The 13,508-nt window shown below is 38.3% G+C and overlaps 1 protein-coding gene across 3 annotated transcripts in view; it reads right to left on the bottom strand.

The window, feature by feature from the left end:
• inpp4b (inositol polyphosphate-4-phosphatase type II B) overlaps positions 1 to 13,508 on the bottom strand; it is a 167,001-nt gene that overhangs the window by 74,536 nt on the left and 78,957 nt on the right. For all 3 annotated transcript variants that reach the window (XM_084401686.1, XM_084401687.1, XM_084401688.1), the window contains 2 exons: positions 11,542 to 11,689; positions 3,751 to 3,881 (listed from right to left, as the gene is read on the bottom strand). In XM_084401686.1, the coding sequence (XP_084257812.1) occupies positions 3,751 to 3,881; positions 11,542 to 11,689 (279 nt within the window). The remainder of the gene's footprint in view (positions 1 to 3,750; positions 3,882 to 11,541; positions 11,690 to 13,508) is intronic.

The following is a 13,508-nucleotide window of genomic DNA, read 5'->3' as shown; positions in this document are numbered from 1 at the left end:
ATACACATTATATAGGCCTACACAGTACTTTAATTTCAGGAAGGTCTACTACCATTACTGTTCAGGTATGGTCTAAAAAGAAATCTAATAAAGTAATCAAATGTAAAATAACACTGCATAATTTATCATAAATAGATTAATGCTTATTAAAGCTGAAGTTATTCTTTCAAGAGCTGTGAGTGATTTTTCTCTTGCTGTTTGATTCGCAGTAATGGCGCAATCGTCAGCATGTTTATTAGACTGCGGCCCCTTTAAGACCGAGTGCAGATCTAATAGGCAACTGGTGCACCATATTCTCCCAACTATTTCCATAACTACGTCCATTTAAGACATAAACTGTTTTTAGTGAATCTCCAAGCCGGTCATTTTGACATACTTTTGTGTACATTTGATCGTTTAGACGCGCACATGAAACTTAAAGTATAATTTGCTTGTCTCGGTCTGTTTCGCAGCGCACGCCGCCTTGCGAACAGCATCTCTTGCGCAGATTTTTGTGCTTTTAATAGCTCTTTTAATTATTTAGCGTGTCCCGCAATCTAGCAACAGTAGCTAGACTGCATTTTACAACAATCACCGATCGTGCTGATTCTGTCGTTAAAGGAGCCGTATGTAAGAAATGTATTTCAATGAATCATAAAATGGCCCTGATATGTCACTAGACATTAAGAAATCATGTTCATTTCAAATCCTTATATCACTGACAACAGTAGTCCGGCCAGGATATTGTCATTTAAAAAGTGAAGTTGCAGCCCTCAACTGATGTTGATGTTGTCATCTTGTGTTTTGGCCTGAAGCGCCACCCTCCACCTATCTACCAATCACGAAGTCAGTAGTGTTTCGGCATCGGGGTTGCCAGCTCTGCTCTAGTTACCACAGCTACGTAGCAGCCTACGTTCCTGCTGGATCCTGCAGCCTATCTGGCAACCTCGAGTCAGGGGGGAGGGGGAGGGGATACACCACTCTACAGTAATTTGAAAGTGATTGCAGTACCAGTTTTGGCCACAATCTTACATACGGCTCCTTTAAGTTTGAGTTCCATCAAAGGAGAACAAACGCTTAGTTCGTGGAGAGGCAGCGGATGCGAGGACGTTAGGTGCACCGGTGCGACCTAGGAAAAATTTTAGTCACACCCTTACAAGATTTGGTCGCACTCTAGAGCCCTGCAACCAAACATGCCAAGTGTGAACCCACCCAAACACACAAATACAGGATTTTCCTTTAAAGAAAAGTCCAGAAAGCTTCTTCGCTAAGGATTTTAATTACCCTAAACTCATTCCGTGGTTCAGTGGGGTCTTGGATTTGTCTTACTTTGCTCTCTCTGACGGGACGAGCGAGTATGTGGGTTTCGCTATCCCGCTGGAGGACTGACAAACAACAGGATTAGCTCCTAGTGCCTCTAATTCCACCGGCTGCAAAACAATGCTAACACAAAATGATTAATTCATTAGTTAACACACTCTTAAGTACCCCGAGACAGCCTTGTCTAATTAAAAATGAATTAAATGAACGAAAGAAAAAAACACCAGAGGTTTTTATTTTTTAATTTAGACCAGAGCCAAACGACTGCAATACCCGCCCCGAGGTGAAGAGGGCGGCGGGAGAACGGATCTGCCATTTGGAGGAACGACTGCTGAAAACCAAACACTCTCTAGAGCCACAAGTTGCCAACCTTGTTATAACTGATAACATTAGATATCAATAATTAATACTCTGCAGTGGCACTGCGGATTATGACAACATCCCACAGGACAGGAACAACATACACAGCTCCTATCAAGATGCTCCATTAATAATGTTGACTAGTGTTTCTAGCTTAGTTTACAGGTTTCATCTTTAAGATTTTAGCTGCAGTACAAAGGAGGATGCATTGAGGGATGCGTGTTGTAGCATGTTCTGTGTTAGCATGTTAACCTCTGTAAATGCACTGAAACATTTTGAAAGTTAAGGCTTTCAGTCCATGTGTATCAGAGATGATTTAAATGCACAGATATATGCATTATTTAAAATCCAGGAAAACGGGTCAAATGTATTGATGACTCAACCTGCACTAAATAGATTTTTGTCCAATCAAATGCTCTTAAGAAACTCTTTCACACTAATGCCGACTGCACTCGCGAGCTACTATTATATTTTGAATTAGTTTAAATTTTTTCCATTTTAATTTGAAAGTTTTAGTAATTTAGGTATGTTTTTTTGCATGATTTGAGACCCCTGCATTCCCAGCAAACAAGTTGGCTTTAAGTACTATGTACTTGCATCGAAAAATAAGTACAATGTACTTATTGTGTTGATGTTGTAATGTAAAAGACTTTTGCTGCTATTGAGGTGTGATACGGGTAAGGTTACGGACGGGTGTGGTGGTATCGGTGTGTTTAAGGGTGGGTTAAGGTGTAAGGAAAGGGTCAACAGTGTAATTATAAATGTAATTACATAAACTAAGTACAGCTGTAATTGCATGCAGGTATTTTTAAAATATAAGTACAACGTAAAAACATGTATGTACACTAAGTCCATTGTATCAAATTATTAATTTCAATGTTAGTACGTAAGTCGTTAAAGCCACTTAATATAAAGTGGGACCAAAAAACACCAAAAAACAACACTTCCCCTTTAAGACTGACTATTCTGTTGGATTTAAAAAATACATAGTTCTGCATATGCCTTGTATCAAGGGGAAAAGGGAAGATGGGAACGGCTGAGAGGGTACAGGGCGTCTGCTACACGGCAAACAAGATTAGAGGTCGATGTAGCAGCTGGGCACTCGTGGCCTGTCGAGAGGCAGAATAACCCGAGATCTCGCCATCTCTCCTCTCCTCCTTCAGGGACGGACACGTCAACACCGCTCAGCTGGCGAAACACAAGCTTTCAGAATTTCATCCCTGAATATTAGCCTCGGTAATGGGCCGATCGATCAGGCAGATCAGTTTTTCGGCCTGTCACGACTGATTATAAGGGCAAGATCATCAATGACTATTTTTGCTTGGTGTGAGGCGCGGCACGGCTGACAAATACTGGCATTTTGTGCCCCGGTTTATTTTTTCTCCAATGATATAGATCATGTTTTCAGGCTAGAGCCGGGCGGGATGATGGGATATATCGTACGACAGTGGCAATGTGTCAACTGGTAGACATACATAATGTTTATATGATGATCGCTAATGCAAAACGCACTGCGGCAATGTCTTATTTGTCATTTTGGCTTATGTGTTGTGTGTGTTTGTGCATCTGAAAAGCAGTAAACTTGTCATTTTTTAGTCAATTCAAACTTTGTTTCCTTGGCTGCATTGCTCCTGCGCAGAAATATGACATTGCATGCAATTTGCAATCGCAACACTACAGTACATCTTATTGTTGACAATTGACAAATATGTGATTACTGTAAACAAGCTTTATAGATTGTAATGCAATAGAAGGCAGTTATAAAAGTGCACACTCTGCGCCCGCTTGTTCCTTTACAACATGTGCAACCATGCGGGTTTAATATTGCATTGAATGTGACAGCAAACTGTGAGCTGTGTATAAAATTTTTATGAACTAAGAAATTCTGCATGAATGAGGCTAGATAAAAAATATTCATGCTTCTACATGACGGCACTGCTGATCAATTTTGTGTGATGTCACATGCAAATTGCAGAAACTGTTTGTATTAGAAAAAATTCTCATGCATGCAAAATGAGAAAGGCAGAATATTATGTGTGTGTGTGTGTGTGTTTGTGAGAGAGCATGTTTCACTGCATCAGAAGCCTTTACCAGTATGTTTCTCAAGCTCCGCCAGCGTGTCCTGGTATTCTTTGATGATCTGGTCGTAGCGAGAGATCACGTCCTTCCGTAGGTTGTCCCAGTGTGGAGAGAGCTCTCCCAGATCTTTCAGCTCCTGTATCCTGTAGGACACAACAACAATCAATCACCATTTTGTTAGCTTGACTTAAAGCATTCTCATATCGGACTTCCGAACAGGCCCAAATTCCCATAGACTTTCATTGAGGGGGTGAAAACTTTTATTCAAAGCAACAACTAGCCTAGGACAATGTGCTAGAAACATGCAAGCAACATGCTAAAACATGTTAGCCATGTGCATAAAAAATAATAACAATGTCTTAGCAACATGTTAAACATGATAACAGTGTACTAAAACATGTTAGAAACATGCTAAAATAATAACTATGCCAGAGGAATTCTAGAAATGTGCTAAACATGCTAGTAACATGCTATCGATGTGCTCCAACATACTACAAACCTGTTGGTCATGTGTTAAACATGATAGTAACATGCTACTAACATGTTAAAACAAGCTCAAAATGATAACAGTGTGCTAAAACATGTTATAAAATTGCTAAAACATGTTAACAGTGTGTTAAAACATGCTAGAGGAATACTAGAAATGTGTTAAAATGTGCTATCAACGTGCTAGTAATATTTTAAACATGCTAGTCACATGCTATCGGAGTGCTCAAACATACTACAAATCTGCTAGTGCTAAGCATGCTAGTAACATGTTAAAACAAGCTAAAACATGTTAGAAACATTAACTATGTTAAAACGTGCTAAAGGAATGCTGTGCTAACCATGCTATTAATGTGCTAAACCATGCTAGAAACATACTAGTAATGTGCTAAACACGCTAGCAATGTGCTAGCAACATGTTTAAACAAGCTAAAACATAGTAGCACCATGGTAAAACATTTTAACAATGAGCTAAAACATGCTAGCAACATTTTATTGACTTTCTCTGACTTCTAAAACCGACTTTGACTTTGACTTTGTCTGACTTTCAGACGGCATTGCCAAGACAACATCAAGTTTGTCTTTAAACTATGCTCATTCAGTTATAACGGTTCCTGTTCAAAATACAACATCCAAAAGTCTGAGAGGACTAGTGAAGCTCTACTTTGCATTCAAAATGCTAATTTTTGCTTTTGCTAATGACAGAAGCACTGGAGCTGACATGATCAAAACCTACTCGAGCAAGAGATGTTGAGCATATTGAGCTTCCCCAAGAAGCAAGAACTTCTGAATTAGGCTACTGGCATATTTTAGGTTTTCACACGTATTTTACACTCTCTCTGAACATTTTTTGTTTTGTTTCTGTTAAGGCTTCTATGAAAACACGTGAAATGCTTTACTGCGCTAATTCTTGATCTGCGTGTTCACGGTTGGATCTGATACAGTTTTAACGGCTCCATCCTTCAATAAAAACATATCTGCTGCCTAAAACCAGCATTACGCAAAATAGATTAATCAGACACCCTGTGCTCTCGAATATGCCTGAAGACTGAAACGATCAGGGATGTTGTTAAAAAGAAGCTTCAACTCAACTTTACTAGGATTTCTGACATCAAAAAGTTGCCGGAGTACAAAACGAGCCGTGTCTGCTGCTTAGTTTACATAAATGCTTACTTTTCACTGGGGAAGAAGTTGTTTTGAGTTATGAATGCTACGGTACGTTCTTTCAAAGAACCAAGAAACAGCAATTTTCTCATCATATGACCCCTTCAAATCTGTATATGCAGGGGCTAAAAGCCCCCAAAATCTTTCATGGGGTCTTTCAAAAGGGATCAGAGTATTTTTGCATCCAATTCAACAGGTAAAATTCCCTCATTCAGTCTCATTCAGCAGCAAATATACATAGACGTCTCTCGTGACATGCTTAGAGGTTCTTTTGCTTGACCTACTGTGTGTTGGAGTAAACGCTGTGTCTTTCATGTTGTCATGTGAGGACTTTTACGGTAGATTTGAATACGTTACAGGCTCTTATCTCTCCACACAGACTGACAGAGCCAGGTCTCATTAATAAAAGGCCCAGGAATCTTTAATTGTGGAGGGAATTTCCAAAGGGAACAATGATTCATTTTCATGTAAATTCAAAGTCTCTGTGATACTTTAATAATAATTTCAGCAATGTGATTAACATCTTCAAAAGGAGGCAAAGGTGACAAGAGCTGCAGAAATTAGCAGAAAATAGAGAGATTATTGTTTCTATTGAACTCTGTTAAAGGTAAGACCAGGTCCCAATATTTTTTCCCTAATAATCCTGAATCTTATCCTCAGTTATTTAAAGCCTAAGTGGGTTTATGTGCAACTAATATCAAACAGAAAATTATGATTGTTTTTGCCGAAGAGATACCGTTAATTGCTTCCAATATATCAGCATATATGTGCACAACTACAAGTAGTTTAGCAAAGAAATTAAACTGATTAAAAGTGATAGCAAAGACTACCGTTCGAACAGTATTTTAACTTAATTTCCAAATATCAATCTGATATGCTTTTCTTAACCCAACCACAATTAAAGTTCCAAATGTAATTTCAAATCTTAATTGAAGCAATTTGCAACAATTATGATTTAAGCATTGATTAACGAAGCAAACGTAATCCACAGTGCATATTGTAGCTGATGTCTGAAATGTACATATGGGCTCATATGAGTCTGGAAACACCATTGGGTAAGATTTATATCAATCTTTTTAAGTTTATTTTTCAAATTATTAAAAGTTTATATCATTTTTCACAAGACACAAATTACGATATTTTGAGGAAGGCTTCAGCTTTTTTTGCTCATACAATGAAAGTCTCTGGGGTCCAAAACAACAAGATTGGACCCCATTGACTTTCATTGTCTGAACACGAAAAAGAACAAATAAACGCCAAGACATTTTTCTAAATATCTACACACCAAGCAGCGGTTTCCACGCGATATCTCCAGAGAGGGAAAAAATAGCTTATAGAGGATGAAAACCGTACCGTGTGCCAACTTAACCCTCTGGTTAATTTGGAATTAAATTATATTTATGCTGTAGTTATAATCCATTTATTCACTTTTTCGGCATATACCTTAAGTTTGGTCTCCTTTTAAAGACGACACTTGTCAGATTAAACAAGTTGTGTTCCAAATTTGAGGTTGATATCTCAAAAAATGAGCTTTCAGTAAGATTTTGTTTGGATGCAGTACCAAACGTTTCCCATTAATTTCCAATGCGGTCATTTTTGACCGCTAACAATACAAGTGTGACCATTTTCGAATCATATACATGATTTGTGTGTGTGTGTGTGTGTGTGTGTGTGTTTGTTCACACAGCAAGTGCCAAAACATTTATCAAGTTTCATTCCATTCCAATGGAGTAAAAAGTTCTAAAAAACATAAAACGTAATTTTTTTAAGTAAAAAATGACCGAACAGCACCAGGGGGTTGAGAGGTTTTCAAAGATGTGCTGAAATGACATGTACGGTTTCATCTGAGGTTTAACAGGATAAACAGTGCAAATTAATGCAGGTAATTTAAAGACGTCTGCTTCAGCATACAGTCAAGTCTCTTTCAAAAGACACAGAGGCCTTCAGAATGATCTATTCTGGTCTCGTTCTCATGGTCAAACAATGGTTATCTAAGGAAAATAAGTGAGAAGGAATTGTTATTACTTCATGCCGAGCCAAAGCTGTGAAAAGTCTGAGAAGATCTTGTGCCGAAGTTTGTCGAGCCACTTAAAAAAGCATCATATCTACCATCTTTTTTTTTGTTCAAAGGCTCAGACTTGAATTGTAATGCCGCTTTATCAGAAAGTGCTTTGGTTGGAGCGGTGGTGATAATAAAAAAGAGATTTGTAGCGGAAAGAACGCACACGGGGAGGAAGCGGAGGAAACTTCTGTTTCATATTTTATTGGGTTTGGGTGGATGAAAGACACACTGATAAAGAGCAGAGCTGAAACAAAAGATCTAAGTGGTATTGGAGTTACAAAAACACATTACTTTGGAACACTGGAATTATGTCTATATGTTTTTGTACAGCGGGCCATCGCGGAAGCAGCCACTCCGAAGCCTTCATTTCATGGTGCATTACGGCCACCATTCACTTTCAATCACCGGAGGCTTTGTGTCTGCAATCAATTCCAGAAATGTGAAGGGAATAATAATTAACAACAGTACTTTCGAGTGACGGACACTAGCGGTGAAAGCGGACTAGTCTCGATGAGCACTTGCTTGTATAATGACGTTTCTTTATACAAGCGTTCCCTTGAGTTTACGTTCGGCTACATCAAGAGAAAAGCTGATGATTTCAAGAGCACTGATATTGCGGCTAGCGGGGAGGAAAAAATCATCATTTTGAGTTGATGAAGTAATACGCTGATGATGAAACTGCAAAATACACTGACCTCAGGGTTAATCGACTTAAACAAGGGAAAAAAATATAATTTGGGGAGATAAATGCCAAATGATGTGATAAAAATGTCTCTCCGAAATAGCGCTTTCTCCTGCCAAAACCTGTGTACGGGCTGTCAATGTCAAAAAAAGAGTGAATGTAAAGAAAAAGTGAGTCTCAGCACAGCCCTTCAGCGAAGATTATCACATCAACACTGCAAACAAACTGGCCTATAAACCGTGGAGAATGAAAGTTATCTGTCATTCATCTCAATGACATGAGGCATCTTTTAAATGCGACTGTCATGTGACTAATCACTCTGTAGCCACAGGGAAATAACATCATGACAACACTGACAGACTGGGGGCAACACAGGAACATACACTATCCTGAACGGTGATGTCAAAGACAGCAGACAGGGAACTAATCCAAGTATATAAAGCAGCGTATGAAGTATATGGACACACTGGCAAAACATTATAATACAGGATGAAAAGCATTTCTTACAGCAAACAGGGAAAAGTAAATGAATGAAATGAAATGATAAAAATTTAAGTAAACATTATTTATGTATTTACATATACTGATTTTTAATTCACTTTAAAAAATAAATAAATACCAGACACTGGCAAAACATCTATTATAGTATATAATGAAAAATTGCTACTTTTTTCTTACAAAATAGAAGAAAATTTGTACAAGCATATTTCAATAGAAGAAAAAATGTAAATTAAATAATTATGTATTACATTTTTTCAAGAACATTTTGATTTCTCAATGCATGATCCCTTTAAGCAAGTAAATAGCTTTAATTTGGATGTCATGTTGACTGGTGAAGGACACATGCACTGAAGAATGACACCAGATTCCACAGTGAATTTGCATTGACGTCAGTCCGATGAAAGCGCAAATAAACACTGATAAACAAAAGTAGACAAAGCTGTCTCTCATTCATAATAAACAAACACTAGCTTTTTACAATTGCTGAAAAAAAAAAATCATATGTGAGTGTCTGGGCAAAAGCCGGTGCCGTGATGTTGTGGGCGGATGCCAGTTACAAACCCCGAGTATGACTGACATTAACAGTGATGCTTAGCAAACACAACTAATGATACACTATCAGCATCGCGCTGAGTTCAATTTCTTCATTTTTCTAAACACATTGAGACATGAAGCTCTTTTAAGCGCTTATGCCATTGTGGTTAAACCAGAGCCAACAAAAGCAGCAGAAACGGGCTTAAAGGTGAATGTGGTGCCTGGGCCGATAATGAGATGTCTAGGGATAGAAATGTCTGCTAAAGTTACCAGTCTGTAGCAGGGAGAGCAGGTGTGGAGGCCAAATAGCCTCCCTGAATAATGCACACATGATGATAATTGCTTAGCAGGGTCTGATCTATGGGAGCTCCAGTCTGGGAATGTGCGTCTCGCCGAGTTAACGATCTCAGATTCTTCAATGGACAAACACACATGTCCTGGTCTGGCTTACAATGATTTTGTTGTAGATGAAAACGATGTGTCTATGCTAATATCTGTCGACTTTGGGGAAGTTGCTGCAGATAATGGTGCATGCTGAGAAGTGTTTTGCATGTGCATAAAGCCAGAAACTCTGGGGAAAGTGCGAGAGCAGGAAACAAAGAGCAAATTAAGCGGTGGGATCTTTCAGCATGTTGCTCTGCAGTGAGAAACAGCCTCACTAATGGTTTAGGTTTAAATAATATTGGGCAAAAATCTGAATTTAAAGAACTGACTCCATTCGTGTGAATTTCAATTGAATTGACTACGTATTCAACAGGATTTTGAACCGCAATGACAGGAAGCAGAATTTATTGAAATTAAAATCACAGAATCGCACAGAAGTTTTAGAAACAATAAAAAAAAAAATGAACGATTTATGACGCACAATTTTGTGCTGAATAGGGATTGGTGACAGGGTTTGAGGAGTCCCGCCCAAAAAATTTGCATTGTACCTATTTATTTTCTGATATGCAGAATATATATATATATATACATACATACATACATATACATATATATACATATTACATAAAATGTATATTTATCATATTACATAAAATACACACATATATACACACACACACACACACACACACACGCATACACATATACATATATATATATATATATATATATATGTATATACGTATATACACATATATACATATATATATATAATGGAATAAAAAAGGTTTTCTCGATTTAGTTCTGATCACACGTCTCATGGACAGTGAGCTGTGGTGGTCATGTCACTTCCTATAATCAACTGTCAATAAAATAATCATAAATGTCAAAACATCTCTTGCTGCACCATCTGAAGACGTGCTAGTTCTGCAGCATTGATCTGACATGCAACGACACTTTCCACTTTCTGTCAGAGATTTTCATCAAGGTGTGTAATCACACATGCATCTGATTGCATCTTTAAAAAGAACATCTATGCTCTGTGTCAGAGTGTATTATTGACTGCTGTGCTTCAAAAAGTGCCGTTTCCTGCCATGCGCCCTTGTTCTTTTCACCTCGCGATTCCACGCGGCTCAATTCTCTTTTAGATTTTCTCTTTTACGCTCAGGTAACAACGCTCCCACAATGAGACAGAGGGAGGAGAGAAAGCAAAGGTAAAATGAAAGAGAAGCAAGAGAGGGAGAGGTGGTTGAGTTTCCGAGAGAGAGGACAGGCGCTCTCCTTTGAAGTGTTAAACATCCTTGAATAATTTAGTGCAGGCTAAGTATAGCTCTAAAACAGCCATTTCCATCTCTGAAATAAACCCTCGCTCGACATGCACACGGCATCTCACTCCTACTGCCTTTTGTGTTGCACTCTTTCTTCCAAACAATTCCAGCTTCGCCCAACCTTCACTTCAACCCGTTCTTCTAGGAGTGGGATCACCAGGGATCTTACGAGACAATGCATTCGCGACACTTCAGCCGCCATGTTGTTTGCAGTAGGACATTCATATGATTTACACGTGCACTGCAAATGCTAAAAATGCCACTATTAAAATGCAAGTACAAGTTGTTCCTGTAGTTCAAGCATGACGCTAAAAACGCAAGGTCATACAGTAGGTTTGATTCTTACTGAGCAAACAAAATGACGAATCATGCATCTTGAATACACTGTTGGTTAAAAGCATCTGGCACATGAATAAATCAAATTTTCAATATATTAATTTCACAGTAACACTTACAGTGTATTCATGTTTACAGTGAAGGCGGCTCTTCACACAAGACACTGCATTGAACATCTAGAACAAACGTTTATACAGTTTAACTCCCGATATATCACCCAAGACGAATTTATTCCTATGGGTGTAAAACTCTTGGTGCCGCTTTAATGATCTTGCCTCCTTCACTGTCCTGTTTCCTAGCCGTCCTCTCATCGGTCTGAATTTTACCTGCAGGTGTCCTCCTGAATGTAGAGGGCGATGAGCTGCTTCGGGATGCTGAAGGACAGTGTGCACTCCGCCATCTGTTCCCGCACCAACATCCATTTACTGTCCACCGTCTGAAACCTGTACACCTTACACACCGCGTTCTTAAACACTGATGGAGAGAGAGAGAGAGAGAAACATTAGGTGTATTACAGATGTTTTTACATATGATCATTTTGGCAAAGTACAGTGAATAACGACTTCAATTTCAGCCTATTCCTTACATAAAGCCACTGTATGACTTCAGCTAAGCAGCTGGACAGAGAAAGTGGAGGAAAAAACAGTAGGAGGCATGGAAGACAGGTAAAGCATTTTTACTTCCTAAAAATGTGTCCAGAATAATAAATAAATAAATAATAAATAAAAGAGGGCCCAAGACTGAGCCTTGGGGAACACCAGTGGTAACTCGCGATGGCTTAGATCTGAAGTTTTTGAATTGTACAAACTGATAATGCTCTTATCAGAGATGAGGCAACAGTAGAAGAAGTTGTTTCCTCTATAGCATGAAATCATGCTTCTCGTCAACACTTCGCTCCACAAGCGAGTCAACGGAGCAGGCCACACACCTGAGTGGAAATCTTCAAGTATCACACAAGCATTTATTCTACACTTTTCCTAATGCTAGAGTTGCTTACATTTTGACCATTTTTGATTGTCATAGTTTAAGCATGAGATTCCTATAAAATACACAGGGGGGAAAAGTCTAACTCCAGTTAGAGCTTAAACAAGGGGTTGTGATGCATAATGCTGGTATATGCACTGGAAAAAAGTCTGACTTGCATAAAAAAATGGCTAAACAGTGAGAAAAATAGAACTAACATAAAATGAACCTACGTAGCTAATTTTAAACGAGTCTTTACTGTTGCCCCTGTATGTATCTATTAATTGCAATTATATGTTACGATGTTGAAATAATCTATACTGATTTATACAAAATGTATTGCATTAACAATATTCTTAATTAACCTATTTTGGTAACACTTTACAATAAGGTACAATTTGATAATGCATTAGCTAACATTAACTCACAATGAACAATGTATTTTTTTTTAAAGTATTTATTATTCTTTGTTAATAATAGTTAATAATAAATCTGATTGGTCATTGTTTGTTCATGTAAGTTCACACTGCATTAATTAGAGTTAACAAACACAACTTTAGATTTAAAAATGTATTAGGAAACGTTGAAATTAGGCTCCATCTGCATTTTAATTCTGTTAGACCTTTCCTCTGCATTTTACACAATCTCTTACAGTACTCTCATTTCACAACTCTCTGCTCTGGGTATCTCTGAAACTGCCCTATCTTGGTTCACTTCCAACCTGTCAGACTGTCAGCATTACATCTCTATCAGCCAGACTAGGTCGACTATTGCCCCTTTCTCACACGGTGTTCCCAGGGTTCTGTTCTTGGACCTTTACTCTTCATAATCGACATGCTTTGACTAGGTAGCATTATCGGTCATCATGGCTTTAACTTCCATTGCTACGCAGATGACACACAACTTTACATCGGTTCTCAACGCAATGCTCCTTTCCCCACCAACTCGTTGTATTGATGATATAAATGCTTGGATGACCAGTAATTTTCTATTTCAACTCAACACTGATAAAACAGATATACTTCTTGTTGGTTCACCTCAAATTACATCCCGTTTCTGTGTTTCAATGTTATTATTGCTGAGGTCTTGGTTTGACCTTCCACCACTGTTAAACACCTGGGTATAATCTTTGATTCTTCTCTCTCCTTCCTTCATAACATTTCTTCACTAAGTCTGCCTTCTTTCACCTCCGTAATATCGCTCGCTTACGTCCGTTTTTAAATGTCAATGACACTGAGACCCTAGTTCACGCTTGACTACTGTAATTCTCTTTTCTCTGGCTTACCCAACACAACAATAAATAAGCTATATAATAGGGTCCTCACATATA

This window comes from Rutilus rutilus (assembly GCF_951802725.1).
Source record: "Rutilus rutilus genome assembly, chromosome: 2".
Lineage (NCBI taxonomy): Eukaryota > Metazoa > Chordata > Actinopteri > Cypriniformes > Leuciscidae > Rutilus > Rutilus rutilus.
Note: the sequence above shows the minus strand (reverse complement) of the source record. Positions and strands in the feature narration are given on the sequence as shown.